General features: G+C 36.9%; 14 protein-coding genes across 14 annotated transcripts; 7 read left to right on the forward strand and 7 right to left on the reverse strand.

Moving 5' to 3' along the window:
- Nucleotides 1-1,188: 1,188 nt before the first annotated feature.
- B0P05DRAFT_551854 (uncharacterized protein) lies at nucleotides 1,189-2,502 on the forward strand (the record flags this gene model as incomplete). Its single annotated transcript, XM_051579407.1, has 2 exons — nucleotides 1,189-1,835; nucleotides 1,887-2,502. Coding segments are annotated over 2 exons (1,171 nt in total), but the record flags the coding sequence as incomplete, so codon positions are not given.
- B0P05DRAFT_551857 (uncharacterized protein) lies at nucleotides 2,503-3,412 on the reverse strand. The gene is made up of 3 exons (XM_051579408.1): nucleotides 2,803-3,412; nucleotides 2,725-2,759; nucleotides 2,503-2,679 (listed from the first exon to the last, which is right to left on the reverse strand). Exons 1-3 carry the CDS (start codon nucleotides 3,329-3,331, stop codon nucleotides 2,572-2,574), a joined length of 672 nt encoding a protein of 223 aa, XP_051432413.1. The 5' UTR covers nucleotides 3,332-3,412; the 3' UTR covers nucleotides 2,503-2,571.
- Nucleotides 3,413-3,763: 351 nt separating this feature from the next.
- B0P05DRAFT_475184 (cytochrome P450) lies at nucleotides 3,764-5,510 on the forward strand (the record flags this gene model as incomplete). The annotated part of the gene is made up of 3 exons (XM_051574823.1): nucleotides 3,764-4,180; nucleotides 4,250-4,498; nucleotides 4,551-5,510. 3 exons carry the CDS (start codon nucleotides 3,764-3,766, stop codon nucleotides 5,508-5,510), a joined length of 1,626 nt encoding a protein of 541 aa, XP_051432414.1.
- A 385-nt stretch (nucleotides 5,511-5,895) lies between these two features.
- B0P05DRAFT_495393 (uncharacterized protein) lies at nucleotides 5,896-7,108 on the forward strand. Its single transcript, XM_051575375.1, has 2 exons — nucleotides 5,896-6,126; nucleotides 6,193-7,108. Exons 1-2 carry the CDS (start codon nucleotides 5,966-5,968, stop codon nucleotides 6,989-6,991), a joined length of 960 nt encoding a protein of 319 aa, XP_051432415.1. The 5' UTR covers nucleotides 5,896-5,965; the 3' UTR covers nucleotides 6,992-7,108.
- Nucleotides 7,109-10,477: 3,369 nt separating this feature from the next.
- Nucleotides 10,478-11,710, forward strand: B0P05DRAFT_551872 (uncharacterized protein). Its single transcript, XM_051579409.1, has 5 exons — nucleotides 10,478-10,563; nucleotides 10,611-10,875; nucleotides 10,920-11,052; nucleotides 11,106-11,436; nucleotides 11,481-11,710. The coding sequence occupies exons 1-5, from the start codon at nucleotides 10,504-10,506 to the stop codon at nucleotides 11,559-11,561; spliced, it is 870 nt and encodes a 289-aa protein (XP_051432416.1). The 5' UTR covers nucleotides 10,478-10,503; the 3' UTR covers nucleotides 11,562-11,710.
- A 9-nt stretch (nucleotides 11,711-11,719) lies between these two features.
- On the reverse strand, nucleotides 11,720-12,197 carry B0P05DRAFT_551873 (uncharacterized protein). The gene has a single exon (XM_051579410.1). It carries the CDS (start codon nucleotides 12,062-12,064, stop codon nucleotides 11,771-11,773), a length of 294 nt encoding a protein of 97 aa, XP_051432417.1. The 5' UTR covers nucleotides 12,065-12,197; the 3' UTR covers nucleotides 11,720-11,770.
- An 18-nt stretch (nucleotides 12,198-12,215) lies between these two features.
- B0P05DRAFT_551874 (uncharacterized protein) lies at nucleotides 12,216-12,826 on the forward strand. Its single transcript, XM_051579411.1, has one exon. It carries the CDS (start codon nucleotides 12,299-12,301, stop codon nucleotides 12,776-12,778), a length of 480 nt encoding a protein of 159 aa, XP_051432418.1. The 5' UTR covers nucleotides 12,216-12,298; the 3' UTR covers nucleotides 12,779-12,826.
- Nucleotides 12,822-14,116, forward strand: B0P05DRAFT_551876 (interferon-inducible GTPase-domain-containing protein). Its single transcript, XM_051579412.1, has 5 exons — nucleotides 12,822-13,084; nucleotides 13,127-13,302; nucleotides 13,375-13,604; nucleotides 13,650-13,734; nucleotides 13,778-14,116. The coding sequence occupies exons 1-5, from the start codon at nucleotides 12,850-12,852 to the stop codon at nucleotides 14,105-14,107; spliced, it is 1,056 nt and encodes a 351-aa protein (XP_051432419.1). The 5' UTR covers nucleotides 12,822-12,849; the 3' UTR covers nucleotides 14,108-14,116.
- B0P05DRAFT_551879 (dimethyladenosine transferase) lies at nucleotides 14,117-15,266 on the reverse strand. The gene is made up of 5 exons (XM_051579413.1): nucleotides 15,103-15,266; nucleotides 14,907-15,055; nucleotides 14,370-14,859; nucleotides 14,218-14,324; nucleotides 14,117-14,176 (listed from the first exon to the last, which is right to left on the reverse strand). The coding sequence occupies exons 1-5, from the start codon at nucleotides 15,241-15,243 to the stop codon at nucleotides 14,134-14,136; spliced, it is 930 nt and encodes a 309-aa protein (XP_051432420.1). The 5' UTR covers nucleotides 15,244-15,266; the 3' UTR covers nucleotides 14,117-14,133.
- Nucleotides 15,267-17,622: 2,356 nt separating this feature from the next.
- B0P05DRAFT_580650 (kinase-like domain-containing protein) lies at nucleotides 17,623-19,048 on the reverse strand (the record flags this gene model as incomplete). Its single annotated transcript, XM_051582035.1, has 4 exons — nucleotides 17,623-18,455; nucleotides 18,505-18,624; nucleotides 18,670-18,895; nucleotides 18,971-19,048. The coding sequence occupies 4 exons, from the start codon at nucleotides 19,046-19,048 to the stop codon at nucleotides 17,623-17,625; spliced, it is 1,257 nt and encodes a 418-aa protein (XP_051432421.1).
- A 617-nt stretch (nucleotides 19,049-19,665) lies between these two features.
- On the forward strand, nucleotides 19,666-22,061 carry B0P05DRAFT_551887 (uncharacterized protein). Its single transcript, XM_051579414.1, has one exon. It carries the CDS (start codon nucleotides 20,115-20,117, stop codon nucleotides 22,002-22,004), a length of 1,890 nt encoding a protein of 629 aa, XP_051432422.1. The 5' UTR covers nucleotides 19,666-20,114; the 3' UTR covers nucleotides 22,005-22,061.
- Nucleotides 22,062-22,521: 460 nt separating this feature from the next.
- B0P05DRAFT_551892 (autophagy-related protein 17) lies at nucleotides 22,522-24,148 on the reverse strand. Its single transcript, XM_051579415.1, has 7 exons — nucleotides 23,910-24,148; nucleotides 23,660-23,869; nucleotides 23,398-23,615; nucleotides 23,195-23,320; nucleotides 22,828-23,150; nucleotides 22,708-22,784; nucleotides 22,522-22,663 (listed from the first exon to the last, which is right to left on the reverse strand). Exons 1-7 carry the CDS (start codon nucleotides 23,943-23,945, stop codon nucleotides 22,550-22,552), a joined length of 1,104 nt encoding a protein of 367 aa, XP_051432423.1. The 5' UTR covers nucleotides 23,946-24,148; the 3' UTR covers nucleotides 22,522-22,549.
- A 614-nt stretch (nucleotides 24,149-24,762) lies between these two features.
- Nucleotides 24,763-25,411, reverse strand: B0P05DRAFT_573627 (uncharacterized protein; the record flags this gene model as incomplete). Its single annotated transcript, XM_051581524.1, has 5 exons — nucleotides 24,763-24,923; nucleotides 24,960-25,020; nucleotides 25,060-25,106; nucleotides 25,166-25,205; nucleotides 25,244-25,411. 5 exons carry the CDS (start codon nucleotides 25,409-25,411, stop codon nucleotides 24,763-24,765), a joined length of 477 nt encoding a protein of 158 aa, XP_051432424.1.
- Nucleotides 25,412-25,528: 117 nt separating this feature from the next.
- Nucleotides 25,529-27,132, reverse strand: B0P05DRAFT_475179 (Sodium/calcium exchanger protein-domain-containing protein; the record flags this gene model as incomplete). The annotated part of the gene is made up of 11 exons (XM_051574822.1): nucleotides 25,529-25,573; nucleotides 25,618-25,876; nucleotides 25,922-25,996; nucleotides 26,046-26,099; nucleotides 26,140-26,201; nucleotides 26,251-26,271; nucleotides 26,319-26,488; nucleotides 26,529-26,592; nucleotides 26,641-26,678; nucleotides 26,724-26,852; nucleotides 26,913-27,132. 11 exons carry the CDS (start codon nucleotides 27,130-27,132, stop codon nucleotides 25,529-25,531), a joined length of 1,137 nt encoding a protein of 378 aa, XP_051432425.1.
- Between the last annotated feature and the right edge of the window lie 658 nt (nucleotides 27,133-27,790).

Raw genomic sequence — 27,790 nt, forward strand, 5'->3', positions numbered from 1 at the left:
GTCAGTCAAGAACTCTGTTGTGCATGTCTATATTAAATTCAGTGTCTTTCTTTTGAACAAACCTATTCGCTTTTGTTTCTATGTTGACGACTTGAAGAAAAACGCAATTGATTCATGATTGCGCAGTCTTTGTTTTATATAGAATATATGATGTTTTGATTCTTTTCGCGTATCTGAATTACGAAGAAGGAAGCATTAGTTGAGATGGCTACAGCACAGTAAATGTATGGATTAATTATTTTCTTGACGTTCTTGACAATGTGTTTCTTCCTCAGAGAAAACAAATAGATCCAGACATTTTACCTAATTTGAAATTATTTATGCGAGCATTCATACTTGTATCCAGCTACTATCCACCACATCTTAAAATCTCATTGATCTTTTTGGGTTGCCCCAATATATCAACTGGTTTGGTTTTGTTTATCATTGTAATCCCATAATTTAATAGTGCCATCTAAACTAGCTGTATAGAGTTGAAGGTGGTTTTTTGGATTCAACATCACCCGAGTGATTTTGTTGCTATGTCCGCCTGTGCTGGCTGATTGTGATATAATTCATGACCTAAAAAGACCAGACTAGTCATTTCTTTTCAATATCCATGTTAATCCAATGATACATGAAGACTGGTTATCATTATGTGAGCCTTATCAGCCGGGCATTACTATAACAAATATGGGCTATGCTGTACTCATGATAATTTGATATACAGGAATCCTTTATTATGTAGGAAAAACAGTTATACCGCTTTTTGAGCACTATAAATTGACTATGCATATTTTTAACAGTAATGACAATGACTAAACACAGCCTCCATCGTTTCCTTACACATGAATTTTGTTTGTTTATGGGATGAGGCTTGTGCGAATGAAACAATTGAGTCAAACCTAATCCGTTCGGAAAAGGATACGAGGAACTCAGGTAACACAATAGGATCTGCCCCCCCTCCGCTAATTGATATCTCCATTATTCCCCACCAATCATCGTTTTCGGCGGCTTTTCCGATTTGCTTTCACGTTTTCATACAAGAAGGCATATTACTCTCTAGCCAATAAGATAGAATTGCCAATAAAAGCATGCTTATAAATACAATTCCGCAGTAAGGCAATGAAAAGGATTAGCATAAAAGTGACTGTATTACGCGTTGGTTGCCGAATTTAGTTTCAATTTTATAGTCGAGTGCTAGACCCGTATGACTCAGAAATTTTTTATTATTATTATAAATAGGAGACTGTATTTGTCATCCAACATTCTATCCTTCTTTCTATATTTATTATTCAACATGGCTACCTTATTCTTTGACAACCCTTATGCTTCACCAGAACAGATCAAATTAAATGATTTTGAGCCAAAACCATCCTCCCATGCAGACTTTGATGATTTCTTTGTTGCACTTGATGCACTTGATGCACCTATAGCAAAATATGCTAAAAGTGCAGATAACTGGCAATTCGTTGTGAATCAAATGCGACAACAAATGTTCAATTCTTCAAAAACGAATTATGGATCACCCGAGACATTTTTTCTTCAAAAAGCACGACAAAGTGATCCATTGTATGCCAACTCAATGGCCCATACCATGCGTGCTAGTTCATTTTGTACGTTGAATACGGCTGGCAGTGACAGAGATGCAGATCCATTGGCTTATCGCCGCTTTCGATCAGAACATTTGTTGATGCGTATGCTTCATTGCAGAGATAGTGATTGGAGTCAAGTCTCTTTAATGCGATTATCTAAAGGGATCTTTGTACACCAGAAATGGCAGTCTAGCAAACCTCAATCTTCCCCCACATTGTCTGCGATTGAAGACACACTTTATCAATTCAATGATTCAACAGGTAAGAAATCATCGTAAATTGTGTGGTCGATAAAATTAATTATTTTCATAGAAGCGCCGATTGATACATTTCAATTTGACAATGCTTTTCATATGATGAACAGTCTCACAAGTTCTTGCTATGACATGTTTGTTCCTTACAGTTACACATTTGGTGCTCGCTACACAAATCCTTATGGCAATGCACACGACTTGGTTATTCGAGGTAAATTGCCTCTTTGGTGTCAAACACTGTTTCTCTCCACTTGCCTGAAACAAGCGACACCTGTTCAGCCCCATGTTGCTCTGTTTGGCCTGTTTCCTTTTGCTCCTCAAGTAGCAGTGACATTCAAACCTTTGACTGAAGAATATGAGCATGCTATCTCACCTGAATTGACATTGTTATATGAACGCTTTACGCTGGAACACTATGATCCTTTGATTGATATCGATCAAGATGAATATGAGTGTTTATGGGCTCAGAAAAAGAAGGACATCCTACAGAATATTCTTGTTTGTGACATTCCTGATGACCTGGCCAAATTTTTGAATAATATGGCTGCTTTATGGGCAGCAAATCAAGGTCTTATGATTTAAATTACCTTTTTTTTTGTACATAGTCTAGACATACACTCATGCATATATGTATATATATTTACGCCATTTTATCTTGAAGGAAAACTTGGGCATTTTATGTTTCTCTTTTATTTTTTATTTTTTAGCATTCTCTTTATATCCTCATCTGTAATAAATTCTTGTTATGCTTTTATGCAATCTACATCTAAAGGACCTGCACTGTAACACTTCATACCATCAGCACAAGAAAACTGATATCCAATATTTTCACCTAAACATTCAACAATTGCCTATTTAGAAAGAGTGAGTATAAAAACAAAAAAAAATATCTTTACTTTGTCTTCTCCGTCCGGTTTAAGACAATAGACACCTATTATCATGTTAATGTAATAGTCAATAGAAGCAGCAACTACCTCTAGGTACATGTTTGCATGAAGGAGCCCAGTTACCATTGGGTAATTTGACAAATTTTGAAGAATCAAACAAGGTACCATTGTTTTGTTTCGTATCATCTGCGTTTGTATTTTCAGCAGGCATCATAATATTAAAATTAGTTTCAATATTGGTAGGGCCTTCATCATTTCTGTATTTCTTTTTGTCTTCTTTTTTATCATCATTGTCTTTGTCTTCTTTCTCATCTTCACTGTCATTCTTGTGGTGTTCTTCTTTATCTGATTCTTTATCGCTGTCATTATGGTCTTCTTTATCTGGTTCTTTATCTGGTTCTTCATCCGATTCTTCTTCATTAGAAACAAGAAAGAGCATAGGTGGCTTAATCAAGGTTTGTTCTTGATGAGTGTCGATGACAGAACCCCGTTGTAACAAGTTATGTGGCATTATTGCAGCGGAAGCAATGCTCAGCATTTGATCATTGGGCTCTATCTTTGGCACAGCAATGACTGTAATGCCAAACAAAGCTACAGTGAGAAACAATAAATGCATTGGATAGAAAAGAGAAAGAAAAAGTATTGGAATGAAAGCGAATTATAGTTTATCTTGATGGACCATTTTTCAACATTGCAAACATTCCGTTTTTTTTTTGTGACATCGTATTGACAATGATGCACCTTTTTTTTTTTCTATTTTTATGATGCTTGTGTCCACTCTAAACGTTAGAAAATCAGATTTCTGTAAGCTTGTTAAAAAAATAGTAGCACTTGTGTCTTAAAAAAATCAAGTTCCGTCTCCCTGAGATAAAATTCATTGTGTTTAAGGCACACTTTACAGATTCGTCGATTTTCATTGGCTCAAACCGTGAATACAATAAGGTTTGCCCTGAACATTGGAGATGCATCATGGCAGTAAAACACTCAGATTCATACATGCTATAAAAGAAAGAATCGCACACTTTCTTTTTTCTCTTTAGAGCCCATCATGATTTATATTGTTCTAGTCATCTCGATTGTAGTATATGCCATTGTCTATTGTAGAAGAAGATACCAATCTCCTCTTGCTTCAGCACCCTTAGCTCCAACCAGTAGCCTCCTCATCAAATACTTGGGTATTGTTCCCCCACCTCAAAATTCAGATCAAAAAGACTATCTGTCCGAGTTTTTGATCCGAGTAGGTCAAGATCCTGCCTTGTCGCCTATTTCCGTATGCTGGTCTATCCTCGGTAAACCCTTGGTGATTGTCAATACACTTCAAGGTGTTAGAAACGTCTTGATTGATGGACAAGCGAGGAGCAAAAGTAAAGAAGGTGGTGTACCCAACGTTCAACGAGGTAATTTAATTCGGTTGATTCAGAATTTGGTCTTTGGTGGTCCTAGTTTGAATAATGTGATTGGCGAGGTAAGTAAAAAAAAAAAAAAAAAAAAAAAAAAAAGGTTTTTTGCTGTGTCGTTGTCTGATCTAATGTAGGAATGGCGCTGGCGTCGTCATGTCTTGTTACCATCTTTTCAACCCAAACAATTAGTGCCTAAGTTAATGCCTTATGTGGCCAGTCGTACATTGACACTGCTGGATGTGTTTGATCAACATGCTCAACAAGGAACTACAATTGAACTCGATAGCGTCTTTATGGATCTCACCATGGATGTCATTAACTTTTATCTTTATGGTCGTGATGATTTGGATTATACGATCGTCAATGGAAGAGAAAATCTCAAGGTAAGACATATTTCATGGCTTGACCACTTACATAGTTTAGCATGAACATGAGCAACTTGGATTAGGATTTCAATCACTGGAAGCATGGCTTCCCTTTGGCATCAACAAGACAAACTGGGCACAAAGAGAATTCAAACCTTCTCGAGATAGACTCAAGGCTTTTATCCATGATGCATTGGCCTTATCACTTCAAGACTACTTGGCTATGAAAAAACAATACGATCATCAAAACGTACCTGAAAAGCAACGATCTTATCTATCTGTGGCTGCCTGTGCTTTTGCCAGTGAACAATACGATAAAGACAATGAAAATCTAGTGAATGATCTCCTTTCCTTGACGTTCGCAGGTTATGATACCACAGCACATACATTGGCTTTCACGTTTGCTGAATTGGCTCGTAACCCTTCATTGCAAGATGAACTGTTTGCTCAAGTACGTCAAGTCTTAGGTCCTCCTCCTATTGCTCCTGAACAAATTACTGCTGACAAACTGGCACGTATGCCACTGGTCACTGCTGTTTATCGTGAAACTTTGCGTAAATATCCTGCTGTTGTATTTATTCCCGTGCATGTCAACAAAGATACCATGGTGGAAGATGTAGTTGTGCCTGCAGGTTCAGAAATCTGGTGTAATGTTCGTGGTATTCAAATGAACCCTGCTGTGTTTCCTAAACCCGAGACATATGATCCTAAGCGTTGGTTACGTCCTGAAGATTTGCAAGAAGGTCAAGGGGATCATGTGTTTGATAATCTTTCGTCTGGTCATGCCAGTCATGCTACAACCATTACGCCTGAGACACAATATAATTTCCCTGATTTATCGTTCACTATGGGCCAACATGCCTGTATTGGTAAAAACCTGGCTACCCTTGAGTTGCGTACAGTGATTGCTTGTACCATGAACCAGTTTACTTGTAGACTAAAAGACAAGAGTGTGATTGATACTAAGGTTGTGCTTACCACTAAACCGCGTTATGGTGTTCATGTTCATTTTGAAAGAAGAAAAGAATAATAAATGATTGGCCAAGATATAATTAAACTTTTGCCAGGGATAGTGTTACACAATTCTCTTGACTTGACCCGGGAGTTTACATAAATCTATAGCCATGCGTGAAATAATGATATCAACATTATGTTGGTTTAGTAACAATGGGTCTAATTGACTAAAAAGATGCAGGGAAGGACAATTAGATACACAAGTCAAAGGTACATGAATGTATGTATACAGATATATGTTGACATTATTACCATAATAGCTCACCATGCATGTTTGTTTAAATAAACCTGCAGAATATTCATATTGAAAAGCTCCAAAGAGAGCAAGAAAAATTTGGTCCAAGGTAGTACAGTTGGTTTTCCTCGGTTTCCCAAGTTTCTACTCTCTTATTTTAGCGTATAATTTATTATTATTATTATTTTCTCTTTCTTTCTTTTTCTTTTTTTACTCTTTTTGCCAATGAAGGAATAATGAATTATTTACTACTTGTTTTTTCTCTTCTTGTGTCTATCTTTATCGCCAAAGCAAATCAAGTAGTGATTGAATGCAAATTTCCGTGTACAAATAGTGATGAAATATGTGAAGTCTCGAGTAATTTTGTCAAGTGCACACAAAAAACAAATAGTACAAAGTAAGCTTGTCATCCATTTCAATTTAATTAACAAACTCCGACTTTTCTTTTTCTTTTTTTATCCAGGTGGATATTAAAGAATGCCATGTCTTTACCTGAATATCAAGGAACAGCAGTACAGATTGGTCAGACATGTACGCCAGCACCTTTGCCTTATTTAAAAGACGCTTCTCACTTAGCAACCAACGCAAGTGAGACTATCATCAACTGGCCATCTCGAGATTATGATGCTTACTTTAGTAATTGCGATGCTGATCTCTATTGCGATCGAGCTAATGTCTGTGTCAAGAAGCTACAACAAGGCTCTGTATGTGAGTCTGATAACCAGTGTCTTCATGGCATCTGCAGTCAAAGCACTTGTCAAGCAAGTCCAAGCAGTAATGGCTCAAGTCATATTGTGTTCAATACCATTCATATTGTCGTCACTGTCATTGGGATATTGTTGTTCTTTGGCGTCATGTTTGCTGTCTATATGTTTGGACGAAGAAGAAGACTGCAAAAAGAAAAAAAATTGGCCGAGAAAAAATTCGAATCTGGCGGAGACCAGCCCAGCAGATCCAATTCGTCTTCGTCCAATGCTACTCGTATTGCACATACACGCGCTTCTTCCACAACGACATTGCATTCACATCCCAATAATGCGGTGACCAACATGCTTCATCCAGACTATGAATCTCATTTTATGACAACAGAAGCACCTATCGCATCGCTTTCTCCTTCCATGCCAAATCCGTATAATCATAATCATACACCTAGTATGCAACAACAACAACTTCAATATCAACTACAGAGACAACTCTTGATTGATAAAAAGAAAGCTCGGTGCAGCAACCACCACCACCTTATTCCCCATAATTTCTTGTAAATATACCCCCTTCCCTTTTAGCCATATACATGTGTATTATTATTATTAGTATTAGTATTAAAAAAGAAAGTGTTTACCTACTAAAACGCATATAAACATATTGAATTATGAAATATTGAAACAACAAATCACTTCTTTTTATTTAGCCCATTGTTAAAGCAGAAAGTAGGAGAACGATATTACATTATATCAAACTCACTCTTTCTACTTGTAGACAATCGTATAGAATAGGTATTATTCTTCTTTTTATACATTTTCAGGGTTTCCCTTCAGAAGATGTATAGAATGATGGAGAAAATACATATATCTTTTCGAATTGTTTAAAAGATACCATTGTCCACACTTCAAATTCCTTATATGGTCAAATACAATGCGATTTATAGCTAAGTTGGTATTCTGTTTTATACAATAGCATTAACTTAAACGTTCTTTTGTTCATATTTACTCAAGCAATAATTCAATACAGCTTTTAACGTATTGCCTGGCAAGCTGGACAAAAGTGAGCCTCCCACACTGCTCATTTTCAGTAAAAATCATAGTTACAGACTAATATCTTTTTATTCAGAATGACAAGAACGTCATTTGGCCATAATAAGAACGTAATTAACTGTGGTTAATCTGTGTAAAACATAAGTATACCATTGAATTTACTTTGTATCAATCGGCAAAACAGGAATTATATCAGTCATAACCACTATTTCTTAGCAAACAGTATTTCTTGAGCTTTTTGTATATTAAAGAAACTTGGAAAGTGCCAAAAAATGGTTTGAAGGCAGATACAGACAGGTACTCTGAGGTGTTGCGACAAGCGTTCTTCCTGGCAGTTATGGGTACACAAATAGTACTGTAGGTTGTTTAGAGTCTCAAGAAACATAAAAGATAGTCAAGTTATAATGCAGTTGTTGAGCAAATGATAAAAAGTCAGCCGTGTTTGGCTGTGTTACATGCGATTGTCCAGCCTCTGCCTACAGATTCGATACCATGTATATCATTCTTTTGACATGTAAGAGTAGCTGTGTGCTCTCGCTACATCTTTTGCTAATGCACTTGTCTGCTATCTCTTTGCTTTTGTGCATGTTGCGGACATCCAAGTATATCACGCACGCATTTGAGCATGTCACTGGAGATCAAGAGTAAAAAAAAATTCATCTTGGCCATTTTCAGAAAAAAATGTTGAGGGAGGGGAGTATTAAGGTCATCTTGTTCAGAATTACAAAGCTGTCGTTTGTCAGAGATACATGAGGCTTTTACTGTGATAGTCAATAGCAAAAGATGTCTATATAATGTAACAAAATACGCTCCAAGCGTTGGTTTTGCAAAACACATACAAAAAGTGTATGTTATCACCATAAAACAAGAAACACGTTTTCTGCGTTTTTCTCTGTATTTTGGCAGGAGTCATCAAGTGTTCTTTGTGTCATTCGATAGCCCATATAAACGTCTATAACTTTGCTTAAGGCGTCTTGTGGACTTTTGTAGTAGATCTGGACTCCTTTCATCCAAATATATATTTTTGTCCTTTTATATTTCATATCGCTTAGCAGTACATGCGTTATTAAAGATTGTTAAAATTAGCCACATGAGTGTACCCTTGTAAAAGGAAATGATTAACGTCTGCGACATTATTAATTGTTTTTCTTATTCTTTAACAGATTTAGCTTTACCTTAAAATTGTGTATAACAAACGTGTGATTTTCATAAGCAGAGCAGTTTGTCGTACATTTGGCAGGAATTCTTACTATTTTTGTCAAGGAATACGCAACAACAAAACAGTGATTGCTTTACAGTGTTTCCAAGAAATAATGTCGCAAACGTTGAAAAATTATAGTGCAAAATATACAAAATTCGACATCTTGGCGCGACAACAATTTCTGGAAGAACTATACTCGTGCCTTATAATTTGTTAGCTTCATTGTTCTTCTGCTTTTTTCTCGGTTCTTACTTGACCTTTTTGCTTTAAAAACACGAGCACTATTTTTGAAGGCAGAGCCAGAATTGTGATTTCTGCTTTAATAGGTTATATAGGATTAAAATTATTATGTTTCCTTATACCTTCACTTCTTTATATGACTTGATGCATAGCTATGCTCTTTCTTTCCTCGGCCAGACAAAATTTGAGAAAAAGCAAGTCTGCGGTGATCTTACATTTAGGAAATAGATATAATCTGAAAGTATTGCTGCTTATACGTCCTTTCTTTTCTATCATTTTTGTGAGTCAAACAAAACAAGACATAGATGCTTTTAGCTATAAATGGGCTTAATTTGATCAAATTTGTTTAGATAGCTACATCTGACTTGATTTTTTCTCAAGATGACTCGGTTAGGTTTAACCAAAATGGTTGGCCACTATATCTTACTCCATATCCCTTTTTCTAATAGTCACTTTGGACTGTCCTCCTACTACATTTGTCCCTCTTGTTGATGTTGTTCTAAAGACGTGAATTATGCTATAGCAAATGCTGAGGAACAATTTTGTCCAGCTATGCATCAAAAGCCCAGAGTACCCTGATCAATAGGCCGAACTTTCTTTTTAAGCAAATATAATAGAGTTTTTATCCTATGAATACTTGATCAACTTGTCAAATAGTTGTCAAGGAACCAAAGCAAAACAGAGCCACAACAACCTTTAGCTCGCTACTGCAGCGTGTATGCAGCTATCAATCGACACTATCTAAACAAAAAATAAATCAGTCTATTTTAATACATTGTCAAAGCCAAACAATTACCCTTAAATGAAACAGGCTGCTTTTTTTTTTTTTTTACTCAACTCATTTCCAATCATTTCTATTTTATCCTTCATGTCTTTACTTTGGTATTCAAATTTTTTACACCAACATTTATTGACAAGTTAAGTTGAGACGTGTTGTACGTAAACAAACATGAAGCACTTTATTTTTAATTTAACCATCTGTGCCTCCCAAGCCACTTTTTAAAAAACAGAACATTCAAACGATGCGTGAGATCGATCCTAGCTGTAAAGTCTATTAAATTTAAAGTTCTACAGCGATGTTATCTTAAAAGTGTTAACTGCTCCATTTTTTTTATAAGAAGACAATAAACCCAATTTTGGTTATTTGCTGAATAGGGCTAAGCCTACATGCCAATACATGCAGAAGTTGGCTTACATCCAATGTTATAGACAGTCAATAATGCAGAGTGCTAGATGTAGGCAACAACATGTACTTTTGCATAAAAGGAGGATACATTGGTACCTGGATGAAACGAATGATTGCAGTTCATGGCTTTACATTGGCTTATCCCTAACACATTGATTGAATAAGCCTAAACATCAACTGAGTTTTCTTTTTTAAGCATAGTGGTACAGCAGAACACATCTCATTGTACGGAAATCCTTTTTACTGTCGTACCACCTTAAACCTTAAACTAAAAATGGTCTGTTTGTTTTCTTTTTATGTAGAAAAATATAAAAGTGCCTTTTAACCAACACAAATGTCGATTTTCTCCTTTTTCTTTCTTCTCTTTCTCTCTTCTTTTTTTTTCCTGTAATAGACATGATCAAATTCATTTTTCTTTTTTTCATTTCTCTTGTCAATGCTTCAGTTTATGTCACAGTAAGATAATGATACTAAAGTCAATGCCATTCAAACCATTCTTATAGATTACAAACGAAACATTTGAAGACAGACCAGCAGTATTTGGACCTCGGATATCGTCCAATGGGAAAATGGGGTACGTCGTTGAACCCTCAGATGACCCCACAGGCTGTGGGATTGTTCAACCACCTTGTTCAGACTGGATCGCACTTGTGAAACGTGGTGGTTGTTCATTTATCACCAAAGTGAGGTACATGCAAAAAAGTGGAGCAGTTGCAGTCATTGTGGGTGATGCTGAGAACCCTGGATGGATCACGATGTATTCTCCTGGTAAATGAATGCATGGATAATATATTCAATTAACACAGTACTAGGTGATACGTCTGATGTCTCTATTCCAAGTGTGTTTGTAGCCAAAGACGAATATACAAAACTATTGCAAATGTCGAAACTGTTAGGCACACCTATGATGTCTGTTCTCCAACGACAAGACACATCAATACCTTGGTAAGGAGTGTGAGAAAGATGATCACGATGGATGCTGACCTTCTTCTCTATAGGCCATGGGTGGATATTGTGATGATTTTGTTTTTGGTACCTGCAGTCATGGTGTTCTTTGTGTTCATATTCTGGAAAATAAGACAAAAGATCATGCGAAAAAGAGAATTAGCGCCTGTTTCTGTAGTGTCGAAATTAGCTGTCAAAGTGTTTAGTGAAGAAGAAAAGAAAATAAGCGATGAAAAAGTAGAGCAGGGAGAAGAAGAAGAAGGTGAAAGTTGTGCTATTTGTCTAGAAGAATATGGTGTGGGTGATGAATTAAGACTTTTACCTTGTCATCACCAATTTCACACGCTTTGTGTGGATGCATGGCTAACCACTCAGAAAAAACTGGTAAGATTTATTTTACAAATTTATAACAAACTCATGATAAATAGTGTCCTATCTGTAAACGAGATATTACTTGCAATTTAACGACTGAAATCACACCGCTTCTTTTAGAGTCTGGCTATGCTTAGAATTCTTTTGTAATCATTTTTTTTGTACATATATCATTTCTTTACGTAATATTAATAATAGAAATCTCTCTTTCTCTCTTGTCCTTTTGGGAAATATACTTTTAAAAAAGGAGACTATAAACAGACTCCTTAAATACAACAAAGCTCCCCTTTATGATCTCCTTGAATTGTGTATATACAATCAATCACTTTATTATATTTACATCAATTTAAGAAAGGTTCTTTTGAGCTTCACCCTTCTTTTCTTCGACCTTAGCAGAGGCTTCACCAGAAGTGTTACCAGTAAGAGAATTAACAGCGCCCTTAACAGCACCAGTAACTTGGTTCACAGCACCAGTGACATAGTCGCTCACAGTAGCAGCAGTTTCTTGACCATGACCAGCAGCATTTTGAGCTTGACCCTTGGATTCGAGGGACTTGTTACCTACGGCGCCACCAACATTTTCCTTGACATCACCAACGAATTGGTCCTTTTTAGCATCAGTTCTTGAGGGAGAAGACATGTTTATATTTGAATAATAATAATGAAGAAAAAAAGAAGGTACTTGCGTACCTTATTATATATACTTTTTTTTCTGTAAAGTCAATCATGATGTAATTTTATGATTTGTACGTCATGATGATTTTCGTTTACCATTGTAATTCCATGATTTCATACTTGTGTTCAATTGCTGAGATTCATTTGTGACGAGTGTAAAGTGAAAAAAGCTTTTTTTTTTTTATCCTTTTCATTGACTATGACAGAAGAACAACCTGCTGACTATGACTCAAAGCAGTACGAAGCCATAATAGCATCATGGCAACAGGACTCTACAGCCTATCTTAATCGTTACTATGATCTTTACTATAAACAGTCTAACGACACCTTAGCCACCAGTGTTTATGTTCGTCAGTCACCCAACAAGATCTGTGTTCTCGGCATAACTCAACCTCCTGCCTTTGATAGTATTCATTTACGCGTTGAATTGATTGGTGAGAAAGTAAAGACAGATACAGTCTTGTGTGAACTCAGTAAAGAAGGACAAATCGTTGGCCAAGTGAGGGCTGAAATGGAAGGCAAATTACTCGAATTGAATCAACGCTACAACACAGAAGATCCCCAATCTTTAATGAGAGATCATATGGATATTGGGTTCATTGCCATCATTATGCCAAAGACAGAAGACTCTGCTGTACAACTGAAAGAATTTGAAAAGAAAACAAGCATCCAAAAATAGATAAAATCATGTGTATATAATAACAATAAAAATCCCCTTCTCTCTTTTTTTTTTCTTCTTCTTTAATCAGTATGGGACAAGCAACTTCTTCTCCTCATGCATTGTCCTTCTTTCGAAAGAATCTAGTCACAAATGAATATGAAGATATTTCAAACAAATTCACAAAAGCAACTGTGTCTACTCTAGCTGTGCCTGTCATTATTGTTGCTTATCCTGTATTAAATGCGTACACATTTCATGATTCGGATATTACTGGATTTCGTATCCTTGATGGCGCCATTGGTGGCTTATTGGGTGTGATTGGGTGTATGTAAAATGATTGTTGATTGTTTATTCATGTTTGTATAGGGCCATTGGCTCCATTTATGGCCATTTGGGGCGCGATTCGGATCAATTTTAAAGACAAGCCTCAATTACCGTTGCCTGTGCCAACCGATCTACTCCAACGCGCTGAGGAAGAAATCAATTTAAACACAACTTTGTTTTACAATGTAGCTGTGGTGGGTGCTTCAGGTACAGGCAAGGTAAACTAACTATGTGATATCAGCTCTATATTAATGATACATGTTAGTAACACATTTTGTGTGGGTGTATAGAGCTCGGTTGTCAATGCTATTCGAGGATATAAAGATACACATCCCAAAGCGTCCAGAGTAGGCGAAGTAGAGACGACACACAAACCAGTGGCTTTTCAACATCCTGATTTGACATCCATGATTATTTGGGATATGCCTGGTGTAGGCACGAAACGTCATCCAAGAGAAACGTATTTCGAAGATAACTTTTTATGTGCTTTTGATTTGTTGGTGATTGTCTTGGGAAACAGGCAAGTGTATAAGGACAAGGGTGTTTGTATTAATGTATAGTTCAGGTTAATGCAAGATGATATAGACATTGCATTTAAAGCAAAAGATCAAAGAATACCTGTTTTATTTGTTCGAAGCAAAGCAGATCAAGTAAGACAAGCCATGTATGATATAGACACTGATATGAGAATAGGCAATTGACAGTAAAATAAGAAGGCACGAAGACGATGATGAATATCAATGGGCTACAGCTGTGGGTGAACTTGTATATGAAGTCAAGGATTCTGTATTTACTCAACTTCGGCAAAACCAATTGAACACGAAAAAGTTGTTCATTGTGTCTGCTGCTTCTTTGCAATTATTTGTAGCCACTATCAACAAAAAAGAAGTCAGAAAGACGCTTAAACTGATAGACGAAGAAAGGTTCATGACAGCCCTAATTGAAGGAGTGATGGTCAAGAGACGCTACTATGAGAAACAAGAGAGAAAGAACAAGAAAAAACAAATTTCGAGTATGAAATGAAATAATGCTATTATAATAATAAATGATTAAGAAAAGTGAATATTGGCAGTATTGAATGCAAGCAGAAGCCTAGGTTTATCAGTCAAAGTACGATATAATGAGCCACTTACTTGAGGAAATCATCCAAATCACATCGAGCAGCACGCATTTCAGACATGCCAACGCCTTCAAGGACACCCACCACTTTGGATTTAATATCAAAATCAGATTCAACCATCTAGCAACAAACAATGAATCACACTATAAAGCAATGATATATTACCATTTCATGTGCAGCACAATATGTCTTGTAATTTTGTTCAAGCATGTTCAACACAGTTGTTTGTTTAAAGTTAGCAGAAAAGGTCTTGTGTTTTCTAGTGAATAAAATACGCAATAAACCATCAAATTCCTTGAAATCCACAGGAGGAGGAGGGTTCTTGGGTTCCAATCGAACCACAGAGGATTCTACTTTAGGTGGAGGTCTAAAGTTGTTCTTACCAACCTTCATGACATGATCTACTTTAGCTAATAATTGAACATTCACAGAGAGACGACAGTAGAGTTCATCTCCTGGCTTGGCGACAAGACGCAAGGCAAATTCACGCTGAAACATCAGAATGGCACAACGAAACATGGGACGATGCTCTAATAGCTTAAACACCAAGACGGAGGAAATTTGATAGGGGGTATTACTGATACAGACATCGAAATAAGGAAGTTCAGTCTTCATGAAATCACCCAACAAGATATGAAGCTTCTTTTGATCTGGTCTATACTTTTCATAAGTTATCCATAAATACGATCTATATCTACTTACGTTCCATGCACACGCTTCTGTAATTCAGCAGCAAGACGAGGATCCATTTCAACAGCATACACTTTCTTACAAGCCTGAAGAATACGGACTGTCAAGTTACCAGTACCGGGACCGATTTCGAGAACTGTGTCTGATCCAACAAGATTGGCCTACTTATGGAGATCAATAACCGATCTGAATGCTCGATCGATCTTACCTTGTCCACAATACCTTGAGCTACAAGAGGATTCTTAAGAATGTGTTGACCAAGATCCTTGTTGAAAATGGGGCCAAAGGCTCTCATATCTTCTTGAACTGAGGTCGTCTTTCTAGCGGCTTTGGCAGTGAGTTTAGGCATGGTGTCGAAAAAAAAGATAAAGAAGGGGAAAATTTGACAGAAAAAAAAAAACTTTTAACAGTCTTAGAGCTTAAATCAACTACGACTCCATTAATTACTACGATTTTCAGTAAAGACAAAAACTGTTTAAAATTATTATCTATACATAGTCTGCGTAGGCTACATGTATTGAAGATGAAAGGAGTTTGTATAGGTCAATTGGAGTGTGTTATGGGCTTTAATGCTTAAATGCATATTCCATAGACAAATAGTAAAAATGTATCTGACTATGAATACTTCATAATTTATAGCCACAGGAGCACTATTCGATGAGCTCCAAGTGCTAGTTTTTCGACAACATTATTCAAAAATGAGCGCTATTTCCATTTTGTCGCAGCAAAGAAAAAAACTAATTGGCTTTTATAGACACTTTATGCTAGTAAGCAAGACTCGATGAGTTCTTTGTACGCTAAAGAGACTTGAAAATGCCACAGAGGTCGACTGACGGCAGATACAGTGATGTTACAGCCGGTAACTTGAAGTGTGCAAAAAAAAAAAAAAAAAAAAAAGGCCAATCATTTGTATGGTAAAACGATGCTGGTCTTTTGCGAATCAAGTAGTGATGCTACCGAACAACGCAGTATTGTCTTTATATATATATATGTTTATCTTAGAAAGCGAGTTGGAAGTCTAGCGCGGCAGGTCAGAATTCTGTGCAATGCTCATCGTTTTGTCGTGTAAAGTGCAAAAAAAAAAGAAGAAAAAACTATGGATGTGATGAAAGGAGCCTAGATCTACTACAAAAGTCCACAAGACGCCTTAAGCAAAGTTATAGACGTTTATATGGGCTATCGAATGACACAAAGAACACTTGATGACTCCTGCCAAAATACAGAGAAAAACGCAGAAAACGTGTTTCTTGTTTTATGGTGATAACATACACTTTTTGTATGTGTTTTGCAAAACCAACGCTTGGAGCGTATTTTGTTACATTATATAGACATCTTTTGCTATTGACTATCACAGTAAAAGCCTCATGTATCTCTGACAAACGACAGCTTTGTAATTCTGAACAAGATGACCTTAATACTCCCCTCCCTCAACATTTTTTTCTGAAAATGGCCAAGATGAATTTTTTTTTACTCTTGATCTCCAGTGACATGCTCAAATGCGTGCGTGATATACTTGGATGTCCGCAACATGCACAAAAGCAAAGAGATAGCAGACAAGTGCATTAGCAAAAGATGTAGCGAGAGCACACAGCTACTCTTACATGTCAAAAGAATGATATACATGGTATCGAATCTGTAGGCAGAGGCTGGACAATCGCATGTAACACAGCCAAACACGGCTGACTTTTTATCATTTACTCAACAACTGCATTATAACTTGACTATCTTTTTTTTTTTTTATGTTTTTATGTTTCTTGAGACTCTAAACAACCTACAGTACTATTTGTGTGCCCATAACTGCCAGGTTCTGTAAGTTGTTCTAAGCAAAAATGCTAAAAAATGCACCGTTTTTTGATGGACCATTACTCGACAACCACATTATCAAAACAGCCTGTTTTCTCATTTAGAACATGTTTCTTTGAGTCTAGGAACCGAATGGTACCATTGGTTTGGCTGCTAAGTGAGATTCACTTTTTGACCCATGAGGATCCAGAAGGTTCGTGAAGATAAAAAAAAAGACAATACTGCGTTGTTCGGTAGCATCACTACTTGATTCGCAAAAGACCAGCATCGTTTTACCATACAAATGATTGGCCTTTTTTTTTTTTTTTTTTTTTGCACACTTCAAGTTACCGGCTGTAACATCACTGTATCTGCCGTCAGTCGACCTCTGTGGCATTTTCAAGTCTCCCAAACATCCACAGAAATGAAGCAAACTTTGCCTGTTAGTAGAATAAATAACGATAATCGTTACCTAAACAATAAAGCAGCAGAGCAAATGCTACACTAAACTAAAGGATTTTTTTAAAACTGCTTTGTCAACAAATATTGCATCATGCTCAAACAATGGTGTCAAATAATCCAACTTTTTTTCGTTGATTTCTTTGCAAAAATGTTGCAAAGAAAACCTACCTAATCCACATTCTATAATATTCATGTAGATATACTTCACTCAGTATAAACGTACCGAAGGATGTTGGGATAGAATGTAAACTACCTAGCTCTTTCCTTCAATGTCTTTCATGAGTTTCTAGTTTTCTGCATCAAAAGTAATGATTCTTTGGAAGTACGGATGTTGAGTGCGGCATACTGAGATAGTGATAAACAACAAAACTCGTTTTTGTTCGCACTTACTACCCTCTTTACGTAGGCCATGAGTTGAACAAAAAGTCTCGTCATTCATGATCCTACAAGGGCATATGAATATCCCAACAGTAGCTGTATAAACCTATTTATTATTATTTGAACGACTGAAATTAACAACAAGGCCAGATAAAGAAGACGTCGAAGAGTCATTTCGATCCATTTGAAAAGGCCAAGTAGGTTTCTCTTGTTCTTCATCTAAAGGATGCAATGATGTAGAAACTGAAACCACGGGTTTTGAATGATGACGTGAAAAATGATGAGTTAGGCTAATCAGAGAGGAAGAAATACGCCTGATGCTTTTTCGTAAACGGTCCATGATCGTCACGGCCTGAGATACTTCTTCATCCGTGACTTCAACGGCTTTGTAAAGCGTAGGATCTGCTTCTTTCCACCAAACCGTGGGGTCCTGTAAGTCCTCAACAACCCATGGATGATGTTTGATTTGTTCAAGTGTGATTCGATTCTCAGGTTGTTTAGCTAATAACCTTTCAAATAAGTCCTTGAGCGTCTCTGGTGTTTGGAATCCAATCTCTTCAGGTGTAGGGAATACAAGAGGTGCTGTTGGTATAATATCAAACAATTCGAATTCTGTAGCAGCCGTAAATGGACACCGACCATACACTAGACAGTACAAGGTGACACCGAGTGCCCAGACGTCAATCGCCTTTGTGATGTGTCGATTATCCTGCGTGGTATAATTCTCGACTGAACTACAGAGTTCAGGAGCAAAGAATGCAGGCGTACCTGCTGTTTCTGCTAATTCTCGATCAATTTCATCATCATACTGTGAATGAATGCCAGCTAAATGTTGATTGAAATAAGACACACCAAAATCAGATATCTTAACAATATGGTCGTGTGTAAGTAACAAGTTGGCAGGTTTGATATCACGATGAATGATGCCTTGATAATGCACTAGATAGAGTTACATGTTATTCCACCCTATAGAAAAAGACAGGCTTACGATAGTCTAATCCACTCACTACATCTCGAAATATACTGCGCGCTTGGTCCATTGATAGCACAGGTCTATGGTTTTGCTCATCTCTCCAGAGAATTTCACCGCCTTCCATGTATTCTAATGCTAATCGTGTGGCTTAATACAACCATCACTCGCCATGCAGCTTACCTAAATAAATCTTTCGACTGGCCGGATCGTCTATGACTTCACGTAACCGAACAACATGTGGATGTATACATTTTTTTAATATAGCAATCTCTCGTCTGATCTTTTGTTCACTTTCATTGTATTCGTCTAAAGCTTCATGGTATTGTTGACGGTGATAATTTTTGGCCCTTAAGATACTGTATCCCAGTTGTCTTCGTCGTGATTGTTTATCTACTATTTTAATAGCCTAAAAACTATCATGTTAAAAAAGGAGAGAGAAAGAGAAAGAGAGAGAGAAAGATACATAAGGAGATTCACTTACAACAAGTTCTCCTGTATCAAGGTCTTCTGCTAATTTGACTTTTCCATGTACGCCTCGGCCAATTTCTTTGATGATCATAAAGTTATTAATGATTTTATTGCCTGTTTCTGGATCATATTCTTTATTGATTTTATGGGTTGTCAAGACAGGCGAAACCATATTGGTCGATTCTCTATGACTATTGGGTTTAAAAAATGATAGTCTACGAAAAGACCGTTTTTTGGCTGGCTGGTTTAGTGACGAGTCTACACTCTTCCAGGATGTTAGAATATGACCTTGTCTTTGTTGTTTGTCGGGTTCATGGCTATGCATAATAGAAAAGACAAAGAAAAAAGAGAAAGAACAATGTAGAAAAGAAAAAGAAAAAATAAAAATGGCGGCATCTAAAGTGAGAATTGAATGCCAGCTTTTTTTTTCTGCATTATCTTGATAAGGGGCTTTTTTTTTTCTTCAATCAGGCCATGATTCTTGTTACAGCATGGCTTAGTAGAATCTTAAAGCAAAACTATCTTGACTGTATGTATTCATTCAGACAGAAATAAAAAAAACCAAGTTTAATTATTTTCTCCCTTTTATTTTCCTCCTTTTTTTGAATTTGTGTAGGTGAACCGTATTCATTATTTAGCTTCCTTTAGGAAAAAAAAAGGTCTTTATAATACATAATTAATTGCATTCTCCAAATACCATTCGTTTAGGGAGGGAGGGGGGGAATATACATTTGTTCTTGAATCCATTTTGTAGGAACTGCCCATGCGTTGTGCAACACAAGATGGCCAGTGATTGGCCTTTATATCCATCAATGGATCTTCAAGCAGATCTTTGTATGTTGGTATAGGCTTGTCTCTATCAACCAGGCAATGCTTTTCTTGTTGTAGAATCAAATAAGCTTGACTTGAACCGCGTTCATACCAGTATATCCCAAATAAATCATAGACACAGTTTGTTTTATCATCAATTGCCATGGATGGTTTGTCATAATTAGATCTGTGAACAGCATGTCCTTGTGGTGATCTTTTTCAACGCACAGACACATCGTCACTTTATCCAATCCTGTAAAAATAAGATACATGCTGTCATGGAGTGTCGCTTGTTTAGAGTCCGCTTTAAGCCGAAAACGAAACTTCTTTCTTTATAAAAACACGGCATGAAGCAACATCTTCCTACTGAAATCTACCAGCACATCTTTCGTGGGGTCCCTCGATGGCAACTCTACCAGTGCATGTTTGTCTGCAAAGCATGGCATGGGTTAGCGGCACAAATGTTTTATGAAGAGATCCGCCTCTCGATTGAAAACATTCGCGCTTTGAAACAAAAGTTGGCTGATGGCAGTTTTTGTTTACCTTACGGATCGCATGTCAAGTCGTTCACGATCGTGGCAGAATTCGATTCAGAGCCAGGCATAGATGATCGATTGGTTCCCGAATTAGCACTGGAAGTAGACGAATTAGAACACTTTTTGGCGTACACGCCTCACCTAAAAAAGGTCGACTTTACTTCATCGTTTATTCAAAATCATTACATTCACATCTTCCACACGTTGGAACAAAAGCCACTCATTGAAGAGTTTGCCTATCCTGCATCCACGTACGATAGCTATGAAGGTGACTTTTTTGCATTGTGTTATGCCTACCGAGATTCGTTGAAGGATGTCTCTTTGACTTACAATTACCATAATCATATGTTTCATAACACACCTTCCTATTTGGCATTACCAGAATTCAAGCACATGACACACTTGTCCTTCTGTAATGATTTTAGTCCTGATCTACTCTTATTTGACATCTTGGAGATGTGTCCTCAGTTAACCTATTTCAGTTTTACAAGCTATACGCTTGTGCCAGGCACAGCAGCCAATGCACTCGAGACACTGCTCCAGAAATACAAGATCACTCAACCCTCGCCCTTACCTCACAATCGTTACCTCACCTACTTGGAAATTGCCGTACCTGTCTTCACCAGACCTTACATGGACTACATCACACATTATACTCCCTTTACACTCAACACCATACGACTCAAGATCATGGATGATTATTTCTACGACTGGATCCAAAACGAAGGCATGGACGCCATTCTTCAACTTGCCAGACGCATGCGTCATGCCAAGACAGCACGTATCTTTAGTTGTCCCAGTGACGATGTCCAGAAACAACCTATCCTAGGCCACGCTAAAATCACTCAGTTTTTTCAGATTGTGCATGCTCTTCAAGGGGATCGCACCCTGTACTGTACTTTTAATTGCAGCGAGAGTTCGGCTCAGGAAATTGCGCTTGCTGTCTATCATGGTTACCATCTGTCTTTGAACTATGGACTGGATCAACAAGACTTTGATGGCATGGAAGAAGAACCACAAGTACCACCTTATCATTTGATCCAATGGCCAGATCGAGCCATTGCAGGCATTGGGTTTGAGATTATCCATGAATTCAAGTTGCGTATTACTCATAAAGTGCAGGATGTTCCTATGGCCTTGATGGATTATGCACTGAAGCAGTGTCCTCACCTGCATCATTATGAAGCTGATTTTTGGCGGTCAGACTGTAAGATCGAATGTCATTCTGTATATCATGACCAGCCCAAGACACAAGATATTCGCTGGATCAAGATAAAAGGTGGGTCTGGGATCACTCAGGCACTCGCTCATAAGATAAGCACGTATCTGCCTCATATCACTACAGTGGACTATCGATTCGGAGACAGAGGCTTGTTTGATGCTGAACAAGACAACAATAATTATCAATACATTCTGGACTTGAGACCCCTGACTTCAGTGCAGGAGATTCATGTTGATTTTCGATTGTTGGTCTATAAAGTCATCAATCATGTCTTTCTCAAATTGATAGAGGACACAAGTGAAGTATACTATGAAATCATCAAACGAAATCAAGAGACAATAGCTATTCCGTCTGATGAAAACAGAGTCATTGCATGCTGTCATGATCGTTCTAAGCTTACTTCTCTCACTATATTCTATAAAAAGAGTGGCATAAAGCAAGTACTGAAGAATGCAAGTAACACGATTGTATTTGAATAAAGCACTCTTTATTTTAGCAGTCTAGATTAGCTATTCTGATTGGCTTGATAATACCAGTCCCTGATTAAAAAAATTTTTTTTTTTTTTTTGAATGTGTCTATAAAGACCCACCTTAAATCATCCTTTTCTTCTTGTTCTTTACCTTTAAACTGTAAGTACATATAGACATGAAAACTGTTTACTATACAAGATGATTGTATAAAATGGGAATCTCTCTGAAATACAGAATGAAAGAGAACATTATATATTTGTTTACTGAATAGGAAACAGTTTTCTATGTAATTTTGTTTATTCAGGTTTATTGACTGTATTCATAGTGTGTTTGCAAGTCCTTTAGAGGGTAAGTTACTTTAGTGTAATCTTTCAATGATGAGAGAAAAGGTTTCAAAATTATCATGCACCACCACGCTTAAATGGGGCGCAAGCCTTTGTTGCAGATTAGAAACAATCAATATCTGATAGAAAGATGATTAAAAATTCAAGGCTTCGTATTTTTACTAACTCTTCATGATAGACATTTGTTTATAAATAAATAAATAAAAATTTTAATGTGTATTATGTATTTCAGAAAGTGCCTTTTGTACATTTTCAGGTAATAATTCAGGCAATCTATGAGTGCTTGATTCATTGACTTGGATGGTCAGCATGGAAGGGGGATCCTAGTTTTGTTTAGAACCATGAAGAGAATAACAAAAAGACTTACATTGATAAAAGGACACAACACTTCTGGCAAGTATTGTCCATGTTGAGCAGACCAAGATCTTCTCTCTTGTAATTCGTCTAAAACAACCAAGTCAGATAGATTGAGATTGCCTTGACTTACCATGATAAGCATCTTCAAAGGCTTTCGTCAATTCTCTTCTTTGAGCTTCTTGTCTTTCTTCAGCCTTTTTTCTTCTTTCTATCTCCAACAACAGATAATTATAAGAAGAGGCATAACATTGATACCATTCAGCCAAGGCAGACAACTGCTTAAAGAATTCGTCCAGATTGAGTTCTCGCTCTTTGATCTCCATGTCTGTATCTGCTAATTTCTCTAGAATAATATCTGCTTGACCTGTACTGAATGTCTCTAATTGATGTGTTATCTTGAGTAATTCAGTCTTGACTTGTAAATAGACTTCCATTCGTGTCTGTATTTCTTGACTTGAACAAGGTAAGTACAACCATAAAAGATCTTTATTTTTTACCTGATGGATTCGACAATAGCCAAACTATGCTTGAGTTCTTCCAAAATAGTGGGTATGTGTTCATGGTCTTCTTGTAAGACAGTGATATCCAAGGCATGTCTTCCTTCTGGATCTGATTGGTACATTCTACATTGTCAGTCTATTCTTTTGCTATGGACATCTTGTCTCCATCCTCCTCCCTCCCCCCACCCTTCGTTACTCACCTTGTTGCTTCTCCTAATTGATCATAATGATTGGTTAAGCTTGTCAAGATATCTGCCATGTTGGAGATCTCATCTTCTTGGATCTGGATCTTTTCACTTGAATAAGCTGCTGTGGCTTCATCTAATGGAATCACTAGTGATTTAGTACGCGCTTTGGTGATGTCTGACATGAAACCAGACAACCATTTCACTTGGTTTTGTAATGCATTGTTGGCTGTCTATTTCTTCATTAACTCTTGAGTCAAGAAAACCTTTTACTTGCCTCCATGTCGCCTATTTCATCATCGGCTTGTTGTTGCAGTTCAATGATTTCTTGGTCAGAAATATAATCAAACAAACAACTGTATTGCTGTGGATCTTTGGCTCTCTCTTGATTGACTCTGAGGATATCAGGATCAATGGTGCACTGTTTCAACAAGTTGAAAATGGTTGTCAATTCCATCGTCAGTGCTTGTAGATGAGATTCACGTTCCTATGGAGTTTATCATCCTGCTGGTCTCTATGCTTCTTACTTTAATACGAGTCTTGCAATGATCTACATTCGACATTAAATAGTCTTTGACCTTATCCAAAGTACTCAACTGGACAAGAATATGGTTATCAGCAAAGACCAACTTGGGATATACTTTAGTGATGGTCTCCACATGGTTTTCTGATGTCTGTAACCAATGATTTGCTTGTGCACATATCGATTGGCCTGTTTGAAGTGCCTTTTTAGAAGCCAACAAGAGTTCAATCAGTTCTTGTTCCATTATAAAAAAAAAAAAAAAAAAAAAAAAAAAAAGGAAATAAACAACAGGCTCTATTATCCAATGACATGTCGTTTATTACTTGTACACAATCTGCCTTGGTTTAGAACTAATACAACCATGCATACTGTTTCTACAACAAGCAGGGAATGCTTCTTGACAGAGTCTGCCTCCTCTATAGAAAAAGACATTAGTATCTGATAGGTATGATTTGTTTTATTCTTACCCGTCTGTGTCACAAAATGCATCACAGTGAGTTGTTTGAGTGACAGGATCCAGTCGTTTGCATAAATGGGCTTTCTGTAATACTCCACAGCGGATAGGCACTGTAGAGGGAGTGAATGCCATGCATGACAGACTTGCTTCTCCACATATATTGTCTGTCGAATAATGGGCAATGACTTGACTGACATAGGTTGTAGAAGGTAGTAAGTCACTTTCATTCACAGGTGATTGAATACGATTATGATGCTTACGTAAAGGCATCATACCTTGTACAAGCAGACCACAAGACAATAAAAGTAGAATGTTTACCATGACATATACACAAAAGAAAAAAAAAAGTGAAAAAAAAAGGTATTTATAATATACATTATTTGCCCGAAACAATTCAAGCTTATGCATGCCACTTGCATTTAGTTGATAGTTTATGGGCATGAATACGATAGCTGATATGAATATGCGTAGTGCTTTTTCGTGGTGATTTTGTAGAGGGTTTCTTGAACGAGACAGTACTAGGATGTCGAAAGGAAACAGGACCTCTTTGCGAAAGACAGACTAGAGCATAAGCCATATGTCATGTAGGTTACTTACTTTTAAATCCTTTCTTCAAGTTGCTTTGTCTTCTTGATTCATAAAATGGATTTGAAACAGGCTAAACAATAAGTCATCCAATAAAACAAGGGAAACTTACACCTGACGTTATTCTGGAAGAATGGTGTGTATCATCATCTAACCCAGCTTATTTTATTTTACAGTGTCAAATGGCAGCTATTATTATTATTGTTGTTGTCTTTTACCTAACAAATGACGAATAGACATGGCATGATGACTAGTTGGCTGACATGGATAAGCTTATGTTTTGAGTCCTAACTTACTTTTTTAAACTGACTTTTATGGTGTGCTAAAGCCATTAAAATCGTGCCTGCTTCTTTATCTTCGGCATCCATATCCAATTTCTTTTGATATGGACTAGGATCATTAGGGTCTGAAGGTGAACGATAGACTCTTTGATTTTTTCGAGAATGAGGTGATGTAAAAGTCATGATTGAAAAAAAAAAAAAAAAAAAAGAAAGAAAAAGAAAGAAAAAGGGTTGTTTATTTAAGGTATGCTTGTACAACTTTCTTTTTTTTTTTTTTTTTTAATAGATAGGAGTTTTTTTTTATGGATATAAATAAAATGCCATACTGATAATCACATAAGAAGACTATAGCGTAGTGAGTCAAACAGTATCCATAATACATTACTTACCAATAACAAGACACCTTCTAACCAATTAGATCGACCATCTTGAATCAAATAGTTAACAATCAACACACTAGCAAACAAAATGATGGTCTCAAAGTCTTCAAAGAACAAAGTCATTGGTTGATGAATAGCCCAGCCAGCAATGACAAGCACAGGTGTGACTAACAAGCCAATCTGCAAGGAAGAAGAAATAGCAATACCAATACCCAAATTCATCTTGTCTTTCATGGCAAAGGTGACAGCACTCACATGTTCAGCAGCACTAGAAAACGGTGAGGAACGCCTATCAATCGCATGGCTAACTTACTTTCCAACAATAGGCAGTAAAATGATACCTACAAAGGTTTGATTGATGCCCCAACTTTCAACAACGCCTTCAATACTATAGCAAGGAATTCAGTCAATGTGTCATCAAACAAGCAATACTTTACGCGCCAACAAGATATTCAGCATGAACAGAAACAACACAAGCAAGGACCAACAGTCTACTGGTTTAAGTAACATGTAACAAAAGGATCTACTTACGAAATCACTGAAAAGGCAAGTGTGGTCGAAGGCATTTCTTCGTCATCAGCCTCATCTTCGTACTACCATTGAAGGGTGAGACAATGTGTTTCATTTACTGTTTTTTCTTACCAAGAATGTATGTGTCTTGAGCTAGAACAGAAAAGTCAGATATTGTTTATGTTATGGTGTTGTGTTACCTGAAAGAGTAAATAGAGGACATAGACGACCAATAAAACGATAGACACGCCACGACTCAATTGGAGAATACTTTCGACTGTATCTTCATCCGGTGTAGAAGCAGAGAAGGACGCAGGCACAAGTAAAGACAAGGTAGTGAGGGCCAGAAGAGAACAGGAAGTTTGTGCAGCTAGTCTAATAAGTATGTCTGTTGGTCTATGGATGCTTACCTGTGACATTGAACTTTTGTTCTGTTCTGTTTAAGCCACCCAAAAAGAAACAAAAACCAAGGACCTAATAAGAAACGATGAGTTAAAGGTGATATTGTTAGATGGTACATACGAGCAATAAGTTGGATAAGATAGATCCTAATACAGAGGCTAACAAAATGGTAAACAAAAAATATAACCTATTTTAGATTTTACCTTGAACAACGCGAATCAATCCTTCTTTTAAAGCAACGACACCCAAAATAAGCTCAACTGCATTACCAAACGTAGCATTCAATAAGGCGCCAATGGTCGAACCAGATCGAAGCGCTATTTCTTCCGTGGCTAACGCATCATATAAGATCCTTGTTGTTGCTGTTGTTATTGCTACATATGATCACTTACCAAAACCTAAGAGTTTAGCCAATGGAATGATAGCAATAAAGTTCAATGTAAAAACCACCGTAGCCGATGCATGAATAAGTGAATAAAAGATAGAGATAGGCACAAAGATCAAAAGAAGATTAATGTAAGAAGAATAGATGGTAACTTTCAGCGAAGACCACAAAGTGATATTCTCTTGAGATGTGTGGTTTCCAAGCAAAGGTTCGTGTTCGTTACTCATTTGATTGTATAGAAAAAAAAAAAAGAGAGAGAGAGAGAGGATAAAATGACGTTTCAGCTTTTATATATGTCTATCTTTGAATAAACAAACTTGAACTTCCAAGAAAGAAGGGTGACACAAACAACTTGCATTATGTTTATGAAACAAAAGAAGAAAAGGATCATGTTACTGAATAGCATTTTTGTTTGTTTTTCTTCACAAAACAGGCTCTATGGCTTTTATACGTAAAGGTTGCCGAAATCCGCTGCAGGTTAAAAATAAGGGGGCACTTACTCCTGAATAACCAAATAGACAACAAAGAGCGAAATCGTTTGAATTAAAGACTCATATTCTAGATTAACTATTGATGTTATAGAAACATCGTATCGAGTAACGCGCTTTTGTTGGACCAGCTTCGATTGATCGCCATTGTCTTCACATAAGATTCTATTGAAATGATTAAAAGTTATTCAACAAAGATGCACCATTACTGCCTCAAAAACACACTCAACATTACTTCTCACATGCGTAGTGTCTAAGCATTACTTTCATGCATGCTATATCGTGAGAGAATTGGAGAATAACCAGCTACTGTTCATTCTGCTTTAAAGTTTTGTGCTATGCTTATACCCTGACTACTATGCTTATGTGAGTGATAGGCTGTAGTCCAAATAATACC

This window comes from Gilbertella persicaria, assembly GCF_025201335.1.
Source record: "Gilbertella persicaria strain CBS 190.32 chromosome Unknown B0P05scaffold_35, whole genome shotgun sequence".
NCBI lineage: Eukaryota > Fungi > Mucoromycota > Mucoromycetes > Mucorales > Choanephoraceae > Gilbertella > Gilbertella persicaria.

Excerpts from the sequence above, each read along its gene's own strand:
- B0P05DRAFT_551857 (XM_051579408.1), bottom strand. The coding sequence starts at position 3,331 with ATGCATTTATTGTTTCTCACTGTAGCTTTGTTTGGCATTACAGTCATT. Across the intron at positions 2,760-2,802 it reads ATGCAAACATGTACCTAGAG|GTGTCTATTGTCTTAAACCG; the intron begins GTAGTTGCTGCT and ends ACATGATAATAG. Across the intron at positions 2,680-2,724 it reads AACCGGACGGAGAAGACAAA|GCAATTGTTGAATGTTTAGG; the intron begins GTAAAGATATTT and ends CTTTCTAAATAG.
- B0P05DRAFT_495393 (XM_051575375.1), top strand. The coding sequence starts at position 5,966 with ATGAATTATTTACTACTTGTTTTTTCTCTTCTTGTGTCTATCTTTATC. Across the intron at positions 6,127-6,192 it reads CAAAAAACAAATAGTACAAA|GTGGATATTAAAGAATGCCA; the intron begins GTAAGCTTGTCA and ends TTTTTTATCCAG.
- B0P05DRAFT_551872 (XM_051579409.1), top strand. The coding sequence starts at position 10,504 with ATGATCAAATTCATTTTTCTTTTTTTCATTTCTCTTGTCAATGCTTCA. Across the intron at positions 11,053-11,105 it reads CAAGACACATCAATACCTTG|GCCATGGGTGGATATTGTGA; the intron begins GTAAGGAGTGTG and ends TCTTCTCTATAG. Across the intron at positions 11,437-11,480 it reads TAACCACTCAGAAAAAACTG|TGTCCTATCTGTAAACGAGA; the intron begins GTAAGATTTATT and ends CATGATAAATAG.
- B0P05DRAFT_551873 (XM_051579410.1), bottom strand. The coding sequence starts at position 12,064 with ATGTCTTCTCCCTCAAGAACTGATGCTAAAAAGGACCAATTCGTTGGT.
- B0P05DRAFT_551874 (XM_051579411.1), top strand. The coding sequence starts at position 12,299 with ATGACAGAAGAACAACCTGCTGACTATGACTCAAAGCAGTACGAAGCC.
- B0P05DRAFT_551876 (XM_051579412.1), top strand. The coding sequence starts at position 12,850 with ATGGGACAAGCAACTTCTTCTCCTCATGCATTGTCCTTCTTTCGAAAG. Across the intron at positions 13,085-13,126 it reads CTTATTGGGTGTGATTGGGT|GGCCATTGGCTCCATTTATG; the intron begins GTATGTAAAATG and ends ATGTTTGTATAG. Across the intron at positions 13,303-13,374 it reads GTGCTTCAGGTACAGGCAAG|AGCTCGGTTGTCAATGCTAT; the intron begins GTAAACTAACTA and ends GTGGGTGTATAG.
- B0P05DRAFT_551879 (XM_051579413.1), bottom strand. The coding sequence starts at position 15,243 with ATGCCTAAACTCACTGCCAAAGCCGCTAGAAAGACGACCTCAGTTCAA. Across the intron at positions 14,860-14,906 it reads CAGAAGCGTGTGCATGGAAC|ACCAGATCAAAAGAAGCTTC; the intron begins GTAAGTAGATAT and ends TGAAAAGTATAG. Across the intron at positions 14,325-14,369 it reads ATTGTGCTGCACATGAAATG|ATGGTTGAATCTGATTTTGA; the intron begins GTAATATATCAT and ends GTTTGTTGCTAG.
- B0P05DRAFT_551887 (XM_051579414.1), top strand. The coding sequence starts at position 20,115 with ATGAAGCAACATCTTCCTACTGAAATCTACCAGCACATCTTTCGTGGG.
- B0P05DRAFT_551892 (XM_051579415.1), bottom strand. The coding sequence starts at position 23,945 with ATGTCGAATGTAGATCATTGCAAGACTCGTATTAAA. Across the intron at positions 23,321-23,397 it reads CAATTAGGAGAAGCAACAAG|AATGTACCAATCAGATCCAG; the intron begins GTGAGTAACGAA and ends CTGACAATGTAG. Across the intron at positions 22,785-22,827 it reads CTTTGAAGATGCTTATCATG|ACGAATTACAAGAGAGAAGA; the intron begins GTAAGTCAAGGC and ends TGGTTGTTTTAG.